This window comes from Mustela lutreola, chromosome 9 (genome assembly GCF_030435805.1).
Source record: "Mustela lutreola isolate mMusLut2 chromosome 9, mMusLut2.pri, whole genome shotgun sequence".
NCBI lineage: Eukaryota > Metazoa > Chordata > Mammalia > Carnivora > Mustelidae > Mustela > Mustela lutreola.
In genome coordinates this window covers 123,152,569-123,173,289 of record NC_081298.1, presented here as the reverse complement: position 1 = coordinate 123,173,289, position 20,721 = coordinate 123,152,569, and the positions used below count along the sequence as shown (strand labels likewise).

General features: G+C 44.6%; 2 protein-coding genes across 3 annotated transcripts in view; both read left to right on the top strand.

Moving 5' to 3' along the window:
• Window positions 1–1,849, top strand: part of WDR43 (WD repeat domain 43) — a 46,814-nt gene extending 44,965 nt beyond the window's left edge. The window contains exons 17-18 of the mRNA XM_059188724.1: window positions 61–110; window positions 214–1,849. Of these exons, the coding sequence (XP_059044707.1) occupies window positions 61–110; window positions 214–408 (245 nt within the window). The 3' untranslated portion in view covers window positions 409–1,849. The remainder of the gene's footprint in view (window positions 1–60; window positions 111–213) is intronic.
• Window positions 1,850–19,105: 17,256 nt separating this feature from the next.
• TOGARAM2 (TOG array regulator of axonemal microtubules 2) overlaps window positions 19,106–20,721 on the top strand; it is a 58,454-nt gene continuing 56,838 nt past the window's right edge. For both annotated transcript variants that reach the window (XM_059188723.1, XM_059188722.1), the window contains exon 1: window positions 19,106–19,296. The gene's annotated coding sequence lies outside the window, so the exon portion shown is untranslated. The remainder of the gene's footprint in view (window positions 19,297–20,721) is intronic.

Genomic DNA, 20,721 nt, shown 5'->3' with positions numbered 1-20,721 from the left:
TTAGGGCTCTGCCCTCTGCTTGTTGATTACAAACTTAAGGCTGGGATTTTCCCCTTGCAGAATCTTCTGAAGAGGAGTCAGATGATGAAATTGCAGAGAAGGACTCTGATGTGAGTACCTTGTTTCCTGGTGCATAAATCTGCCTTTATGCCCTTGCACTCTTACAAATGAGTCCTTAATGAGTGCTTTCCGTGCTTCCTCTGTTCGTACCAGGATAACTGGGATGAAGATGAGGAAGAGAAAGAAAGTGAAAAAGACGAGGATGTTGATGAAGAGAACGAAGAGGAAGAGGAAGATGCCGAAGAGAAAGATGAGGAGAACGGGGAGGAGGACAGGGATGTGGCCAGTGAGAAAGAATTAAATGGAGATTCTGACTTAGATCCTGAAAATGAAAGTGAAGAAGAATGAGGACGGAGAACAAGCTGATGGAGCTGTCACCTCTGGCGCGCCTTCCCCAGTGCTGCCGAGTTCTCCTGGGAAGGGTGGTCTCGGGGACAGGCGCCAAGGACCGTTGCACATTTCCAGATTCCTCGTGGTGGTTCCCATGCCATCTCGCTGTCCTGAGCACCCCAGACTTCACTGTGTAAATAAGAGTGTTTCCTTCAAATGTTAATAAACTTTACACAGCAAATAGACACATTTTCTGCAATGTACTGACATAAGTGTCTGCTATATGGTATATTTTTATAATATAATATCCCAGTATGGTTGGTTATAGCAAGAATTGACGTAAGTGAAGACACAGACATTTCCCATGTAGGGTTTCAAGACCTGGACTTTGTGAAGGAGTCAGCTCTTATCTCAGGTTGGTATCTTTCATCAGATCCAGACACGAAGCGGCACTAGTAAAAACCGTTTTTAATTTGGTACATTTTCATAAGATATGAAGGGATAACTAAAGATGGAGAGTAAAAACGGTTGGGATTTAAAAACTTAAATACCAGTATCCCTAGCTTGTCTGTTACTGGTGGTGATCTGATTTGAGTCAGGTTGACTATTTGGAGTGCTTCCCCCAAACAGCCACTTATTTTTTAAGCTGTCATGTGGAATATTTTTTTAAAACACACAAAAAATTATGGTAATTAAAAAACTAAAGAATTAGCCATATTAAGGATTTTTCTTGACTGCAAGTTGCCTGTAAAGAATCATCAGTGTATAGATTTAGAAGTACTCATTATCTGCAACTTTTTAAAAAATTCAGTTATAGCTGCTTTTGAAGAGGTTTTCATTTTTATTTAAATTACTAATGGATCAAAGAACAACTGTTTATTTTTTCTCTTTGGTTTTAGATATTAATGATAACCTTGTTGGAATTTTTTTCCAAAGAAAATATTTTTATAATTCAGTAATTTAATGTTTTCCTTCCTTTTCATTACCCACTCTTGGCAGTGTTAGGGTATCTGTTTACCTTTAAAATAATAAATCTGACTCAAGACTTTTTATGTATGTATAAATAAGTATTTTGGTGTGCTACAAAAGCCTTTTCAAATTATCAGTAATTTTTTTTTTTTTTTTTAATTAAAAGAATGAGCCAGTATTTGTTTAGTGCTCTCTAGGGAACATGCAGATGGAAGCTCAACTCTAAGGGAGGGCTGGGGAGATGGGTTTATTTTTACCACCTGTGAATATGTAAAACACAAAACCATTATCTCTGAGGGACTTTTTAAGCTTAATGGCAGAACAGAGATCTGTGCTCAGCTCACAGAGCTGGAGCCACACAAGCATCTTGGGAAGACAAGTTTGAGCCGCTACTGGTGTAATGTACAGTTATATTTGTCTATAAATGGAACTGTTTATGGCAATTTAATACCATTCTCTTTGTAAAGTGAATAAATATTCATCTTTACCCGGTGCTCGTCTTGTGGTATATGTAGAGGAGCATAGCCATGTTTGGGCTCGTGTGCATGCGTCAAAGTGATCTTACTCCACTAGCATTGAAAGGTTAAAAATTGCTCTCAGGGTTTGTTGGAAAGCCTAGAATTTGCAAAGCAGTGAAAGAACCAGGAACTTTGAGTTTAGATGCAGCCCCGTGTGGCTGGATGGTGCTTCCGCTGGCCCACGCTGCAGTGGTGTCGCCGGGGCCAGGCCAAGAGCGCTCATCCCCTGGGTTCTGCCTCGCCTGCGTCTCACTTCCCGACTCTAATGATCATGAGGGAGCCACGGACTGCAGTGTGTAGTCAAGGCTTACTCATTATTTTTTGGGTTAGACTAACCCAGGGCTTAATTAGGCTTGTTCCAAAGACATTCCTGGTTTCAGGGTATTTTTCACTATATTTCCCATTCCTAATCCAGGCAACATTCTTTGTGGGTGGGGTCATCTTTTCTGAGATTAATTTTTCTTCCCAACCTTTTGTTTTGAGAAGTTAACCTTCTATCAACATCAAGGGTTATATATTGTATTTGGTTGTGTTCTTGATCTGTTAATCCAGGATTCTCTTAAGTGTGTGTGTGTGTGTGTGTGTGTGTGTGATGATTTTGATGTTTAAATGATTCCATGTAAATTAAGCTGTGTTGGAGAATGTTTTACAGGCTGGATTTGTCTGTTATGATTAGATTTTGGCTTAATTTTTTTTTTTTTTTTTTTTAGCAAGAATACTAAATAGGTAATGGTATGGGTATAGGTGAATATATATGGAGTATAAATATGTTTTGACATAAGTAAATGTCAAGCTTTTAGGTTTGGGACTTCTGAAGTTTTAGTGCACAGGGGTGCTTGAGGGTCAGAAACAGGATCTTGGTAGTGAGTACACTGGGTAGGTATATTGATGCTATATAAGGCTGTTTCCTGCAGAAGTTAGCCATTTTACATTTCATTCATTTAACAAATATTGACTGATTGCCAACTCGACCAGGGATTTTGTAGTTGCTTGGTATATGTCACAATTTTGTCCCGAGGAGCTGACATTCTACCAGAGAGATATATGCAAAAACAATATCTAAAGAGTAAGTAGATTCTGTGTAGTATGTTAGAGGGTGGTAACTTGGGGTTGGGGAGTGGAGTACGGAAATGGGTAGTCTGTGTGGGGGGATGTAGGTTGCAGAATTAAGTACACGTCAGATTAGAGTTTATTGAGATGGTGAGATTTGATCATAGGGATGAGTGATTAGCAAGTGCATATCTGGGGAAGAGTGTTCGGAGTGAGGAAAACAGCAAAGACCCTGTGGCTAGCACATGCCAGTGATTGTGTTGTAGAGAGAGGTCAGTGAAATGAACAGAGGGAGAAAGAGTGCATCAAGAGGTTAGCAAATGAGCAATCAGGTTGCATAAGGCCTTTCAGGCCACTGTAGGGACTAGCCATGCTCTCATGCTCATGCTCTCGTGAAACACAGTTGTAGCGTTTGAGCAGAGGAGTGCTCTGTGCTCTGGCTTCTTTGATCACCCTGGTGCTATGTTGAGAAATCGAAGAACTGCATCCTAACAGGCAGAAGCCAGTAGGATGCTTTTGCCATAATCCAAACGAGAGATGATGGTGACTTAGGTCAGGGTGATGGTCATGGAGTTCGGTTGGTTTCTGGGATTGTTTTAAAGTTAGAGCTAATGGGATTTCCTATGAGGTATGAGAGAGGCAGAGGATTCCGATTCCAATAAGACTACCAGATGTTTTTTGTTTTGTTTATAGAGCACCTGGATGATGCTGTGGGCGGAACAGATTTTAGAAAATTGAGGAATTGAGTTTCAGACATGCTGAATTATAGATACCAAGTTGGGAATGTGTATACATACCTGATTTGACTTGGGGAAAGGTTGAGAGGGAGGCAGATATTTGGTATTGACATGTATGTGACAGTAAAGCCACAAAACAGCTTCCCGTGGAGTGAAGGCACAGAGGCAGAGCACCCGGGCCTGGTGCCCCAGCACTGGAGAAGAGAAGCCGCGAGAGACCCGTCCAAGAGAGCGTGTCCATGAGGTAGGAAGGCTTGGCGTTCATTTACTCTTCATTCTCTTCAAATCTGAATTCATGACAACCCTCAGCCCTGATTTCTTTAAACTGTAAGTGATGTTCCTGGTCAGCCCTCCCGGGCTGCAGGGGATGTGATGTCCGCCCTTCATAAATGACCATTCGTTGATCCCTTCTTTGAAGGTAACTTGGGCATACGATCTGTTTCTTTAATCTGATGTCGTGGTCTTCACCTTTATGGCCCCTCAGCACCGTCCCTTGTGTCAACCCATTATGTGTCCAAATTGTATACTGCATCAGAGGATGCAGAACGAGAGGCCACAGCAGTGAGGCGTCATTCAGATCAGAACACAGTCTGGCAGAGCCCCAGGGCAGGGGGCGGTTCACTCTTCTGTACAGTGCTGGCTGCCTTGCTGTGAGAAAACCAGGTGGGCTGTACTTGGCAGTACTCTGATCAGATTGTCATAAATATGTGGATAATTTTTAGTAAGGTCATTCAGAGATGAACAGGGCGATTATAAATGCACTTATGGTGAGGAAGTTCAAATGAAAACCCAAAAGTTGAGTTGCCTGGCCAGCTCAGTCGGTTAATTGTCTTTGGCTCAGGTCATGATCCCAGGGTCCTGGGATCGAGTCCTGCATCGGGGTCCCTGTTGGGTGGGGAGTCTACTCTCTCTGTGTGCTCTCCTTTCTCTCTCTGACAAAAACAAAACAAAAAACCTTAAACCTGGAAGTTGAAAATCACCACTTTAAAAATTGCCTGGCATATTGTTTGCAGGTAGTAAGAGGCTCAAACAGGGAGGAAATATTCTACTTATTGACTGCTGAAGGTAAAGGATTTCCTGATGGGATAAGTAGGTGTGAAAGCATTCCGTTCTACTGCGGCCCCACCATGGGTGTTTCTTAGTTAGAAGGAAGGGAAGGGGCATGGTGGTCTGCCAGTGTGGTCCCTGAAGTCTGAGGCCACCTGGCTGCTGCCTTAGCTGGCCCAGTGTGGTCATGATGCTCTGAAACTGGGCCAAAGCTTCGCAGGTTCAGAATGTTTTATCTTTGTCCTTGGAGTCGATGCAGTTTCATAGAGTGAAATCATTAACCAGCCTTCTAAGAAAAATTGGTATCTGGTGTATTTGCCATGAGAAGACAGCATCTCCAGCGGAGCGGAGTGTTCTTGCTGGGTGGTGACATGTCTTCTTCCTGCACAGGGAAGCCACAGCGCCGCAGAGGAAGCTGCCTTTATAACTGGAAGGCTGTCTTTGCACCAGAGGGTGGAATTGGAATAAGAGAAATGAATTGGATGGTCTTATCGGTTGGTGTTATGGGCAGCGTTGAGATCTTGGCTTCCTTTTTTTTCTTTTTTTAAATGATTTTATTTATTTATTTGACAGAGATCTCAAGTAGACAGGCAGACAGAGAGAGGAAGGGAAGCAGGATCCCTGCTGAGCAGAGAGCCCAATGCCGGGGCTCCCAGGACACTGGGATCATGACCTGAGCCGAAGGCAGAGGCTTTAACCTACTGAGCCACCCAGGCGCCCCACTTGGCTTCCTTTTATGTCGCTCTGGGTCCTCTCGCTTAATATTAATCCTTCTTTTAACAGACAGTCACTGTGGTTGCAGTACTGGTGTTTGGGGTCTCCTCAGACACCCACTTAGGGCAGCTGGTTAGGGTATTCTAATTATTTAGGGGACAGCTTTCTCCTGACCATGGGTACCATCACCACACGGTTACACCTAAGAAAGAAACTTGCCATTTGCAACCCAAATTTGACCTTGTTCAGTATATTTAAGCTAGCAAAAATGTGGCTCTCCCCCTTTTCTTTTATTGTGGTAAAATATAATAAAATGCAGCATTTTAACAGATTTGAAGTGTACGGTTCTGTGGCATTCGTTACATTTATATTGTTGTGCAACTGGCAAAGTCAGTTGGTGAAATTTGTCATAGGGTCAGGTCCAGGAAATGAAAGAGGGAAACAGTTGCTATGCTGGGGAGGGGCCCAATTTAGGGCCAGAAGCTTCAGTTCTGGGCCCCCACTGCAGGACGCAGTGATAGATCTACGTTATTATTATTATTTTTTTTTTGGTGTGTGGCAGGAGGGTAACAACCGTGCTGTCTGTGACAAGAATGCCGTGAGAAGCAAATGGAACAGTGTCTGGGCAACACTGAACACCAAACACCAAGGCACGGGACTTGGTGAGGAGCTAGTTTTCAGAACAATTGTCAGACATTTTTCTAACAGAGGGGAAGATGGGGTGTGAGTTCTAAGGCAACCTCCTTTTTGTGTCTGGCATTTTCAAGAAATTCACATAGCCTTATGGGTGAACACATCCCTCCCCACTTCCACAGGTGAAAAGTAAAATGAATCCTTTCTCCTTTCTTTCATATATACATATATATATATATATATATATTTTTTTTTTTTTTAAAGATTATTTGTATTTAAGGTTTATTTGACAGAGATCACAAGTACGCAGAGAGCTGAGCAGAGAGCCCAATGCTGGGGCTCGATCCCAGGACCCTGAGATCATGACCTGAGCCAAAGGCAGCGGCTTAACCCACTGAGCCACCCAGGCGCCCCTGTCTTAGTCCTTTTATATCTCCCCCACCGCCCTCACATTTACCTCTCTAGGCACTGGTTGTGATTTATCATGCTTGTGGAAATAAAGTTGGTTGCAACTATCCCTTTTCAAAGTAGAAAAAATAATTACTATAAAATCTATCAGTACATTGCATGTAGTTGAGAGTAATTGTTCAGGGGCATAGATATGTTAGGTTGCTATGTAAAATGTGTTTCTGCAGGTAATCCATTTGGAATTCTTTTCAGTGTATCTGTGAGATGAGGCTCTAATTTAGTTTTCCCCCTACACACATCAGTTTTCCCTACACTGTTGAATACTGTCTCCTACGGACTGAATTTTTGTCCTGAAATTCCTGTGTCGAAACCCTAATTCCTGATGTGATGGTATTTGGAGGTGGGGCCTTTGAGAGCTAATCAAGTCAGGAAAGTGAAGCCCTTGTGGTGGGATTAGTGCCTTTATAGAGAAGACCCGAGAGAGCTTGCTCCCTCTCTCTGCTTTCTCCATGTGAGGACACACGGAGGACGGCCACTCGCAGGCCGGGAAGCGGGTCCTCAGCACGCACCAGATCTGCCGGCACCTTCATCACGGACTTCCAGCCTTCAGAACCGTGAGTGTCATTTGTCATCTAAGCCCCCCCAGTCTGTGGTAGTTTGCTACAGCAGCCCGAACGCACTAACACTCTCTCCCGTAGACCCGTGCTCCAGCCGTCAGTCTGTCTCAGTGCCATCCGCTCAGTCCACTCCCCTCTCTTGGGTCGGGACTCAATAGTTTGAACTATTGTAGCTTTACAGTTAATTTTATTTTATTTTTGGTATTTTTATTCCTACATATTTCCTAAATCTTTGTTTACCTTTTCATTCTTCCATATTATTAAGGAAGGATTCTTTGGTTGTAAGAAACAAAAATTTAACCGGAGGCAGCTTAAGCGAAACAGGTGTATTAAAAGTCCAAGGCATCTCTGCACACAGGCCGAGCCAGCTGGACCTCGGGGAGGGACTGCAGGTGGCAGGGGCAAGAACCGCCAGCGTCTTCGTGAGGTCCCTTACGTGCCGCCCTCTGCTGCCTCAGAGTCTCTCCGTCGTTTGGCTGCCTGACAGGGCCCACGTTGTGATGTTACAATCCAGGCACTGATGACCCTCAGGAGAGCTGGATATTCTCTGCCTCCCCAGCTCCACTCTCCGGCTTTCTCCATCTGCTCTGTGCCCTGGGAGGCTGAGTTTTACACATCACATCAGCCTGGCTCCTGGGCGGGCAGCTGGTTGGCATCGGCGATGGGCGTCTGGGCCAGGAGGGCGATGTTGATTTGCCTGGGGCTGGCGAGCTCCTCACCTCGCTCTGGGGTAGCAAGGGCTTAGCTCTACCCAGAGGCCGGTGACAGTCACCTTTCTTTGCTCCTCTGCTGACTGCAGTTTAAAGTTCGATTTGCTTTCTTTGCCTTGTCTTAGAATGCCTCCCCCTCCCCGGCCAATTTCTCCTAACTCGGGCCACACCATTGTAAGCAGCCCCGTGATGAAACTCTTCAGATACTCTCGGAGTGTGCTCCTGTTTTCCGTAGGGAGCCTGAGCCGGTCAGGATTGCCGGGTCACATCCAACCGCCCAGCGCCATATGGGTGCCTTCGAGGAGCCCACCTCAGTTAAGGCAGGTGCGGGGGGCAGTCTTCTGCCCAAAGCCAGGTTCATTGTGAGCTGAGCTGTTGTCTTGCTCATGAGAGTTTAAGCATTTAAAAAATATATTTAACAAGTTTTAAGTTGTGGTTGGATATACAGAGTATGAAATTTACCACTTGAACCATTTAAGTACACAGTATGGTGTCAGGAAGTATATTCACAACTGCGCGACGATCACCGTGGCCATCCGTCTCCAGAACCATTTCATCTTCTCTAATTGCCACTCTTCACGCATTCAACACGGACTCATCTCCCCTTCCCTGTAGCCTCTGGCAACCACTGTTCTCCCTCCAGCCTTTGAGTTTGATGACTCTAGGCACCTCATTAAAAAATAAATCTTAATTCGACAAGTAACACAAATACATTCTTATAAAAAAGGATGAAAACATTAGGTATAAGGCTAAACTAAACGGGCCCACCACCTTGGCTCCCTCTGTCACCACTTGCAATGGTTACGTGCAGAGGGGAGTGTGGTTATTTTAGGTTAAAAGAAGCTTGAGTTCCTCCAAGTTTTTTTTTTTAAACAATGTATTTATTTTAGAGTGAGAGAGAGCGTGAGCACGCACCAATGGGCGAAGGGGCACACAAGCAGGGGGAGGGGCAGAGGAAGAGAATCTGGAGCAGGCTCCCCAGTGAGCGCAGAGTCCAGTCCGGCCTTGATCTCATGACCCTGAGATCATGACCTGAGCTGAAACCAAGAGTCAGTTGCTTACCTCAGTGGGTTACACTGAGCCACCTAGGGCACCCAAGTCTTTTCCTATGCTTTTGGGTACATTCAGGTGTGCTCTTAGGAAATAAATAGTTTCTTCTTTTCTCATGTAAATGGAATCATACTGTATTCTGCAACTTGAACTCACTCTTCCTAGCCAGCGTATCTTGGAGGACTTTCCAAGTTAGTAAGATAGAACTGCCTCATTCCTTCAAACTGCATCAGGACCAGCTGGTGGGGCTTGGAATAGACCAGTACATTAGGAGAACTGATTTCATTTTGAAAGATTCTAACATTAAAATTTATTTTTCCCATTTGATAGGAATATCACATGATGATTGTGAATTTTTAAAATTGGGAAATGGTGGTTCTTGCTTCTACCTCCTCAGGCTAGGGTCATTGCATTGGAAGAAATGACCTAATTGCTCCTTAAGGAGTGGGTGTGGCTGAACATCCCAGTTTGGGCAAAGTAAACAAGATTCTTGCACAAAATATTTGCTAGGCCATTCCTCAGGATTGTATGACTTTGTGTGTTTGTTTAGGACTCCAATAGGCTAGGGAGGGACTGGGCTTCTGCACAGGTGAGTGTCTTCAATGGGAAGGGTTTTTTTGTTTTTGTTTTTGTTTTTGTTTGTTTTTTTGGTCTCTCTTCTTCCCCAGATGGATGTTTAGTGGCGTTGAAGTTCCCTGGGATTGCTGCTTCCCGCACTTAAAATTTGGGGGCAGGGATGAGTAGGGAGAGACTATGGAAAAACTAACTAGAAAACAAGTAGAATAAAGTAAGAGTCATTTCCTTTCATAAGAGAGGTGCCGTGGAAGTCATGAAAAGGGGGCGACAAACTTTTCCCAATCAGGAATCAGAATCAGACTTTACTACACTGACCGTGGCCTGAGGGAAGGTCTTTTAGGAAGCAAGAACAACGAAAGCGAGCAGCAAATAGATGCTTATTAGGTGCGTTCTAGAAACTTCCAATGTGAACACCTTAGGCCTGAGATCCTTGATCAGTGAAGTGTGGGAGACTATCCACTTTTAAGAAACCAAAATGAGTTTTGATGACCAGAGAGCCTATGGCAAAATTTTCCCAGGTAGCCCCCTATGGTCCTTTGTCCCCCACCTGACATTCCGTGTCTGGTGCACACGTGTGTTGTTTATTGCCCTGGCTTGACTTTGCTGAGCCCAGCGAGTGCATTTAGAACCAGAGCATTGCATTTTCTCCCATCCTCACCAGGCCTTGTCCGGTTGCCCTGGTACGTTCTCAGCTTAGAAGGACAACATCAGTATAAAAACAACCACTAGGTGCCATCCTTGCTTTGTGCAAATTGCCCAGCTCTCTTTTCTGGGGTCCAGGTCCAGAAAGAGAGCCCGAGGGTCTCAAACCCAGCAACGTGCATTGCGAGAGGGACCCAGATGTGAACCCGAATTTAGAGGAGGTTGAGTCTCCAGCTGGTTGGCCCCTCCGGACAGTGGCCATGGACTGTCAGTAGGCAGCTGGTCTGTCAACTAGCTTCTCAGACCTGCCTGCAGCATGCCACCCCACCCCACCCCTGCCAGGCCCCCCATGGGACCACAAGCGCCAGCCTGACAAAATGGCCAGCTGCCAGGAAAAGCAGCAGTCTGTGGGAGTCGCTCAGTTTAGGAAGTTTGAATGGATGCTTCCCTTTCTCCATTCCCTCACAAAGTAATAATGATAAAGCCACAATCAGAAAAATCACACAGACATACACCAACAGTATTCGTCTGCCCTACAGAACCTTGTCCATGGAAGCATGATTTTACACTATGGTAGTGATGGAAGGGGTGTAGAATTTTTTCCCACTTCTTTTCCCAACTTATAAAAATTTCAAATATACAGAAAAGCTGAAAGAATAGTATAATTATCTGTACGTACACTGGTTACATTAAACCATTGTTAATATTATATTTTGCATCCTCTATATTTGTGGGCATGTTTAGTTTTGCTCATCTTTCAGAAAGTAAACTGGAGATGTCACAACACTTCTAAATACTTCATTGTGAAGTTCCTAAAAATTGTGACGGCCAACATAATCACAATACCAATATTACACCCCAAAAAATCAAACAGTAATTCCCTAATGTTGTCTGATGTCTGGTTCATATTCAATTTTTTCCGACTGTTCCCTCAATGCCTTTTACTTATTTCCTTTTACTTTTTTTTTTAATAGCTGTCTTTTTTCTCAAGCCAGGATCTAGTCAAGGTTAGCTCATTGGATCTGGTTAAGTCTTCTTTGGTTACTCTTGCTCTAGAACAGTCTCTTTCCCTTTCCCTCTTTAGTTTTTCTCTGATATCAACACATTGAAGCAACCAGGCCAGTTGTCTTGTAGACTGAGCCACACGCTGGATTTGATTGTTTCTCTGTTGTAGGTATAACTCATTCTTCTAAACTCTGTGTTTTCTATAATCTGGATGTTACATCTTGGTACCATCCAATAGAATTTTCAGTGATGATGGAAATGTTCTCTGCAATACCCAGTATGGTTGTCACTAGGGAGAATGGGGTCATCAAACAATTAGAATTTATTCAGCATGGCTGAATAATTGAATTTTAGATTTTATTTAATATTCATTCATTTATTTGAAATAACTACATGTGGCTAGTGGCTATGGCATGGAACAGCACAGATCTTAAGACTTAGTCAGATTTGGTTTCCTATATATATATATTTTTAAGATTTTTATTTATTTATTTGACAGAGATCACAAGTAGGCAGAGAAGCAGGCAGAGACAGAGAGGGGGAAGCAGGCTCCCTGCCGAACAGACAGTCTGACGTGGGGCTCAATCCCAGGACCCTGGGATCATGACCTGAGCTGAAGGCAGAGGCTTTAATCCTGAGCCACCCAGGTGCCCCTGGGTTTCCTAGTTTTGATTAGACATCAAAGATGACACTGTATACTTCATACTGTAACACATCCGGAGGTGAGATAATGACACACAGTCTTACAAGTAGTGAGGCTACCTAAAAAAAAAAAAAAAAGGAAAACCAAACCTTTATTGAGGTATAATTTACAATCTATAAAAGCATACATTTTAAGCATATAGGTCAATGGGTTTCAACAGGTATTTACACCTGTATAACTGCGGCATGATCCAGATAGAGGAAATTTCCATCAACCCAAAAATTTCCCTGGTGCATCTTCTTAGTTAATCCCAAATGTCTCCCTCCCTGTAAGTCTGAGGCCACCAGTGATAGGCTCTCTGTCACTGTGGAATAGATACCTTTCCAAGAGCTTCATGTAAGTAAAATCATGTAAGTGTTCTGTTTCAGTTCTGAGTCTCCAATGAAGGCTACTCAACACAATGTTTTTGAGATTCATTGATGTTGCACGAATCTATAGTTTGTTTTCTTTATTTCTGAGTGCTGTTCCATTGCATGGGTACATGACAATTTGTTTTTCTCTTCTGTTAATAGAGATTTGGGTTGTTTCTGGTTTAGCATTAAAAGCCAAACTTTCCCTTTACTGCAACCCACAAATTTTGGTAGGCTGTATTTTCATTTTTATTCAGTATAAAACATTCTCTAATTTTTCTTTTCTCTTGTGAGTTCTCCTTTGACTCGTGGATAATTTAGATGTGTGATTTTTTTTTTTAAAGATTTTATTTATTTATTTGACAGAGAGAGATCACAAGTAGGCAGAGAGGAAGGCAGAGAGAGAGAGAGGAGGAAGCAGGCTCGCTGCTGAGCAGAGAGCCCAATGCGGGACTCGATTCCAGAACCCTGAGATCATGACCTGAGCCGAAGGCAGAGGCTTTAACCCACTGAGCCACCCAGGCGCCCCTAGATGTGTGATTTTTAATTTCCGTATATTTGGGGCTTTCCTGGGGATTTTTTTTTTTTAAAGATTTTATTTATTTATTTGACAGAAAGCACAAGTCGACAGAGAGGCAGGCAGAGAGAGATGAGGAAGCAGGCTCCCTGCTGAGCAGAGAGCCCGACTCGGGGCTCGATCTTAGGACCCTGGGATCATAACCTGAGCTGAAGGCAGAGGCTTTAACCCACTGAGCCACCCAGGTGCCCCTCCTGAGGATCTTTCAACTATTGCTTTCTTTCTTTCTTTTTAAGATTTTATTTGACAGAGATCACAAGTAGACAGAGGGGCAGGCAGAGAGATGAAGGGAAGCAGGGCTCCCTGCTGAGCAGAGAGCCCGATGCAGGGCTTGATCCCAGGATCCTGGGATCATGACCTGAGCCAAAGGCAGTGGCTTTAATCCACTGAGCCATCCAGGCACGCCTCTACTATTACTTTCTAACTTAATTTTGTTGTGGTAAGAGAACACTTACTGAGGCTTATTTTATGGCCCAGTACAAAATTTATCTATCTCAGTGGAAGTTTCTTATGCATTTGAAAAAAATGGGTATTTGCTATTGTTGGGTAGAGTGTTCTGTAAATATCAGTTAGGCTGGGACACCTCAGTGGCACAGTCGGTTGGTTTAGTGCCAAACTCAGCTCAGGTCATGATCTCAAGTTCATGAAGTTAAGGTTGTGAGATTGAACCCTGCATCAGTCTCCCCATTCAGCATGGAGGCTGCTTGAAATTCTCCCTCTCCCTCTGCCCCTCCCACTGGTGCACACTCTCTTCCAAATAAATAAATAAATCTTTTAAAAATATATCAATTAGGTCAAGTTTTTTGATGGTATTTTTCAGGTTTTCTACTTTTTGCATCTACTTATTCTATCAATTATTGAAAGGAGTCTATTCAACTATACATGTGATTATGTTCTCCCAGTTTTTGCTTCATGTATTTTCAGCTTTGTTATTCACATTTAAGATTGCTATATCTTCTGGATGAATGGACTGTTTTGTCATTGTGAAATGTCTCTCCGTCTCTCACAGCTGGTGACATTTCTTGTCCTAATGTCTATTTTGTCTGATTTTAACATAGCCCCTCTAATTTCCTTATGCTTATTCTGTGCATGATAGAAATCTTTTCCCATCCTTTTACTTTTCACCTACCTATGTCTTGAAGTACTTTTCCTAAAAGATTTATTTATTTTAGACAGACAGAGCAAGCAGGGGGAGGGGCAAAGGGAGAGGGAGCGAAATACTCCCGAAGCAGACTCCCTGAGGGGTGCACAGCCCAACTTGGCTCTAACTCAGGTCCCTGAGATCACAACCTGAGCTGAAACAAAGAGTCAGCCACTTAACCAACTGAGCCACCCTGGTGCCCCACAACTATCTGTGCTTTAAATTTGAAAATGTATGTCTTCGAGGCAGCGTGTAGTTGGGTCTTGTTTTTGCCCAGTCTCTCTCTTCCTTTTGATCTCAGTGTTTAGTTGATGCCCATTTACCATGGTAATCTGTATGACCGGGGTTAAGTGTACCATTTTGCTAGTAGTTTTCTATTTATTTCCTTTGCTCTTTGTTCTCTCTTTCTCCCACTTTTGTGACTTTTGGTTGAATAGTTTTAAAAATAACACTCTTCCTGGGCGCCTGGGTGGCTCAGTGGGTTAAGCCGCTGCCTTCGGCTCAGGTCATGATCTCAGGGTCCTGGGATCGAGTCCCGCATCGGGCTCTCTGCTCAGCGGGGAGCCTGCTTCCTCCTCTCTCTCTCTCTCTGCCTGCCTCTCTGCCTACTTGTGATCTCTCTCTGTCGAATAAATAAAAAAAAATCTAAAAAAAAAAAAAAAAAAAAAAAAAAACACTCTTCCTACTCTACTTCTTTGTTTGTTTGTTTGTTTGTTTTACTGATGGCTCTAGGTTTCCATATGCATCACAATATGCGTGACCTTTAGGAGTCCCAACTGAATGCTCCTGAGTTACCAACAAAGACTCTGCTTGTTGACGAGGTGGAACTTAAATGCTGTGTAAGTTCTGGGACCTGCTCTGCTCACTGTTTCTTGGTAGCTCTCCGTCTGACCTCCTGGGATTGCACTCTACACCTGAGCCTCTTGGTATTCAATAGACTCAAGGGCATGCCTGGGCAGAATTTGAAGCTGCTTTTCTACCTACATTTCTCTCCACCAGAACTGTCTTGCAACTTCTGGCTGCCTCAGCTTCTCTGAACCCCCATCTCCATAACCACAACACGGCCAGATTGGGGTTCCCTTTCCCCACTCTGTGGTCTCAAGGTGCCTCCAAGCAGAAAGCTAGGATTCCTTCAGGCCGCCCTACTTCCGTTTCCTTTCCCAGAGGATTCACAGTGCTGCCTGTTGTCCAGTGTCGGAAAATAATTGTTTCATATATTTTGTCTGTTTTTCTAATTGTTTACTGTGGGAGGATAAATCTGGTCTATGTTAGTCCATCATGTTAGAAGGAGAAGTCTCATTTAACCTTTGATTACTGATCTTTTTTATGTGGCTACATAGTCTTTATTATAGTAATTTAAAAATGCATATAAATAATCTATGTTCATTTGTAGAAAACCTTGAAATACCAATTGAAGTAAAAATCATCCATAATCCCTCCATCATGGAGGAAGCAGAGGTATTGTTTTAGCATATATCCTTCCAGACTTTTCTATGTGCATATGTATCTATAAATATAAAAATAAGACCATACTATCCCCACCACAGCGATGGTTTATAACAGCTGGCTACTCCCCAAGAGCGCCAGAGAAATGGTGTCCATTTGTTGTCCGCGTTATGACAGCTCATGAGTTTCACAGGAGAGCCCTACTGCATCTCAGATGCATTTGCAAGACTCTGGACTTGAGAAATTTCACGTGTAGAAGAAAACCATCTTTATTTTTAAAGTCTGCAAATTTGCAAATGTAAAATTTCACAAGAGGAAGACTAATTTAATGGAGCTGGGGGAGAGAAGTCATAGGTTTGACGTTGCACTGTTGGGCCCCCACGGGGCTTGTCCTCAAATGTATGGTTTGAGTGGGCAAAGACAGAGAACTTTTTTTTAGGGATTGTCAGATTTCAAGAAATTTATCCAAGTCTGGACTGTTTATCAATCTGGATTATTTATTTATTGATTTATTTTTAGAGTACGTCATTATTTTGTGATGTAGTGTTCAACGATTCATTAGTTGTGTACGACACCCAGTGCTCATCACCACACACGTCCTCCTTAGTACCCATGACTCAGTTTCCCCATCCCCTCAAACCCTCCCTTCTGTAACCCTCAGTTTGTTTCCCGGAGTCCAGAGTCTCTCTTGGTTTTTCTCCCTCCCTGATTTCTTCCCCTACAGTTTTCCCTCCCTTCCCCTGTGGTGCTCCACACTTTTCCTTATGGTCCACAAGTAAGTGAAACCATATGATAATTGACTTTCTCTGTTTGACTTACTTCCCTCAGCATAATCCCCTCCAGTCCCCTCCCTGTTGATGCAAATGGTGGGTGTTCCTCCTTTCTGATGGCTGCATAATATTCTATTGTATTTATGGACCGCATCTTCTTTATCCATTGGTCTAGTGAAGGGCATCTCCACTTCTTCCTCAATGTGGATCTTTTAGAGTTAGAAATAAAACGGGTCCTGCTGCTTAAGAACTATATGCATAAAATCTCTGTGACCTACGCGGGCCCTGCTCAAGGCAGCCATTGCCTGGCCCAGCGTTCCTTTTCCTCTAGAGAAATCGAGTCCTGCAAAAGCTCTGGAGTAGTGCGGGGGACCCAGGCCCCTGGCAAGCCCTTACCTTCCCTGAGTATCGTGCCCTCATCCACAAAGGGAAGGTGAATGCAGCTCTGAAGGTGGCAGAGAAGATGCAGTTAAATAAAGTTGCTAGTGTATCCTGTGGCCCCGTGTTCAGTAAACCCTCAGAGAGGTTATAAAACTCTTCAGACCACAGAGCAGCAGGGCGTCAAGTACCATATCACTTCTGACCCGGAGTACATTTGTTCCCCCATCTTCATCTGTGGTCCAATTAGAGACTCTCTTTTCAAAGAGTTGAATAGTTATTTTTGCCCATAACACTGCAAATGCCCTATGTGGTCACTTGGCGTCCATTCTCTGAGACGCACTGGGCTGTCATAGATGTTCTCTTTCTGGTTCTCTCCATCACTTTGCTGACTTTGTCTTCCCCCATAGCCCGCTCCCCCCTGCCCCCCGAGTCTCCCTTTTTCTCAGTGCGTCTATCTGGTGGAGATGAGGCCATCTTTGTCCTTTTTACCTTTGCCCTCCTCCTCTAAGTGGTACACGTCCCAAGGAAAGTGTGTTCACTGGATGTGTTTCCTAGGAGCCTCCCCACCCCCCTGCCTCCCCCACCCCCCAGTGACCCGCAGAGTCCTTGGAGAGTTATTGCTTCAGCAGTGGTCCTGGGCAGCGTTTCAGAGGGTGCCCCCAACAGGCTCACCCTGCCTTTGGGGTGGATGAGGCCAACTTCCAGTGGTTGGGGAAGCTCCAACAAGACCAGCACACAGGCTATTTGCTCTTTGATCTCAGCAAAAGAATGTGCCATTCCTATATGCAGCAAGAATGACAAGTGTCTACCTGGGTTTCAGGAAGCATCGGGATACTCTGTGCACAGAGAGGACTCAGAAGAGTCTAACTGGGCTTGAGGAGTTTTGTAAGGTTTGCAATGCACGGAACTCTACGTTCAGGCCTTAAGATTTGCCAGGCACCCTCCAGTTCTGGTTTTAGCCCCTTGAAAGCTGAGTAGGTTGGGTCTGATTGCCTGACCGGATATGGGATAGAGCAGGGGGTGCTACGGAGGACTCAGAGGCGGGAGATCTTGGGCTAGGGTGGGCACCTGTCCCAACTGCAGAAGTTGGAAGCTGCAGCCTTTCTGTGGCTGGCAAGGCAGGACATGGGGCAGATGAGGATTCTAGAAGAGTAGAGTCCCAAGGAGACTTGGATTATTAATGTTAATGGGTTCTTCTTCTTCTTCTTCTTTTTTTTTTTTTTTTAAAGATTTTGTTTATTTATTTGACAGAGACACAGTGAGAGGGAACACAAGCAAGAGGAGTGAGAGAGGAAGAAGGAGACTCTCTGCTGAGCAGGGAGCCCGATGTGGGGCTCGATCCCAGGACCCCGGGATCATGACCTGAGCTGAAGGCAGACGCTTAACGACTGAGCCACCCACGTGCCCCTAATTGGTTCTTGTACCCATAACATTTTGGTAAATAAAACCAAATGAGCAGAAAACATAAAAACCGGAAGTTTTGAAACCAGGTAGACCTCTTTTGAATCCAGACTCTTGTGGCTCTGAGATCTTTGACAAGTGACTTTCTGCTTAGGTTCCTTATCTTTCTTGCAGAATTAGAAGCCATTATGTGAGAACCAGTGTGACTGCTTTGACACAAAGTAGGTGATTAGTGGATGCTAATTTCCTTTCTTTTTCTCTTCCCTAAATTTGGATTAGCTTTGACTTAAGCAGGGAAAATATCTTTATTCCCATGTTAGAGATGAGAAAATGGGGAACAGAGACATGCACTGATCTGCACGAGGCCACAGGGCAAGCTGGGTCTGGGTCCCCGAAGTCCTGGACAGTACAAGAGACCTGTGAGGAAACTGGAAAAGCTGTTTGTTTGTTTGTTTGTTTGTTTGTTTTTTAAAAGATTTTATTTATTTGACAGACAGAGATCACAAGCAGGCAGAGAGAGAGGGGGAAGCAGCCTCCCTGCTGAGCAGAGAGCCAGATGTGGGGCTCGATCCCAGGACCCTGGGATCATGACCCAAGCCGAAAGCAGAGGCTTTAACCCACTGAGCCACCCAGGCACCCTCAAAAAGCTGTTTTTGATCCTGGCCCTTCTGCTGCTTGCTGGTGATGCCTCTGGGCCTTAGTTTCCTTGTCTGTAAAGTGGAGGTGCCTAGAGTACTTACCCCCAAGGACTGTTGTGGGGATAAAGGAGCTAGAGTCTATAAAGCCCTTGCGCTGGCGACTGAGGGCTGGCTGTGGTTTTTAAATGCACCATTACAGGGCCTACTCCCAGGGGCTTGGTTTCGGGTATTTTCTTTGGGCATTCTGGGAGGGTGTCCTTTACAATTCTGGGTGTCCTGCCTTTTAAGGAGGGGTAAAAGGAATTAGTCAGTACCCATGCAAGTCACAGTGCTTCTCCACGAGGGCCCGGGTGCACGGATGGGCACCGTGTCGGGTCCTGGGCTGCGCTCCCCGAGCAGCCACCCGCGGGCGCCCCCTCCATCCGTGGACCTGAGCTCGTGTCACGCTGTCCGGCGGATGTGTCCCTGCATGACTATGGTTCAGGGTGAATTCGTTCTTTAGAGTCAACGGGCAACTGACAGGCGCCCCCAAATTAATTCATATCCATGGTAACCGTCACCCAGGGGAACAGTGAGAAACAAGAGGCTTTTCTTTCCATCCTCATCAGACGGAGCCGGTGCCCAGAGACCAGCAGGCCTGGTTCTCCCTCCAGCCGGCGCTGGCGCCACTCTTGGAAGAGGATGTGGGTGTCTCCTCCTCCTCTCTCCCTCCCAGGGCGCCCTAGCTGACTGCTCGAGGCTGCTGGGGACCAGGCCTGGACACTGCAGGACGGGGCCTGGGACTTCCTGCCTTTGAAAACACCCCTGAAGGCTGGCACTCCAGGTAATGGGTGGGAGGCTTGGGGAAGTGTTTGTCAGTCGTGGTCTGCGGCGGGCCGAGATTACCCAAACAAAGCTTGCATTTGTGGTACTTTAGAGTCTTTAGAGAGGAGGTTGGTGGTGATTGTGGGGGAGATCCTTGATCGACTTTATGATGGTAGGAAGGCACATCCTAGCTCTTTCATATCTGCTCTGAGGTATCTTTTTCTCTGAAGGTTTTTCCTCCTCTTCGGCTTCTGGTGACTTTTCTGGAGGGGAGTATTAGTGTTCTGGTACCAGCTGGCAAGGGAGATACATGCCTTGACTGATCTGAACAACTTTCTGCAGCTCTGATGTGTCTCGATGGTCCCGAGGGGTAAAATATGATTCGTATTGAATTACGAATTTGTTATTCCGCTGGGCTCAAGTTCTGGGCTAGTTGCCCTGGAAACTTTGAGAGAGATTAGAACCTTGTTTGTAACATGTGTTCTTCAAAACACTGGTCCTAAGAAATATTTAATAAGTAAATAGATATAAGTTCACATAGATCTAGAAATTGCTTCATACAAGTCTATGGTCATATGTATTTAAAAATTACCTCATACTCTACCTCTTATTGGAACATTACAATACATAGAACACGTGACAAGTCCTGAGACATAGTCTAGTTAAGAAGTGAGTTTGGCATTATTTGAATTCATGTTTCCCAAACTTCCTTTACTGGGATTTACTTTTTTTTTTTTTTTTTGTATTCACATTTGTTCCACAAAATACAACTGAGGGATGGTTGGGCTGGAACTCCTTATACATTTCAGGCTCATTCTATATTCCAGAATGTAGCTAGAATGAAACACAGAATTCACCGGAAATGCAGGGGGGCTGTGTCTCCCATTTTCCCCACATTCCAGAGTGATGGAACTGTAAGTGTTCTTAGTGGGATTGGGGTATGGGAGGCCAGGTCGTGGGGAGGCTAGATCCCTACTGAGCATCCTGAAAGGATGAGGGCTGACTTCTCCTCACACATCTCTAAGGATAGAGAGTTCACTGCTTCCTGGGAAGCCATTTGGTAGAGGGTCCAGTAAGTAGCATCCTGGTCTCTGGGACTATGCAGCCAAGCCCAGTTTACTATGACCTGTTATCACTTCAGTGGCTCAACGGAGCCCTCATATTCCCTCGAGTACATTTTTCCTATGTCTTCACAGTTCCTTATATGATGTCATAGCTTCACTGTTACGTTCATGTTCACTCACATATCATGTGGATGGAGTGTGGTTTGCTGATATCCTTCCCATAGTGTGTAAGGAGAAGCAGATTTGAATGCAGACTGAACAATTCCCTTCAGAGTCTGGAGCTGCGCTTGCCCCTAGTCTCTGGTCTGGAAGAGGTCAAGTTCTCATCTGCTTGCCTTTCTCCTAGGGCAGCAACTTTTTGGTGTCGGATCTTTGATTAG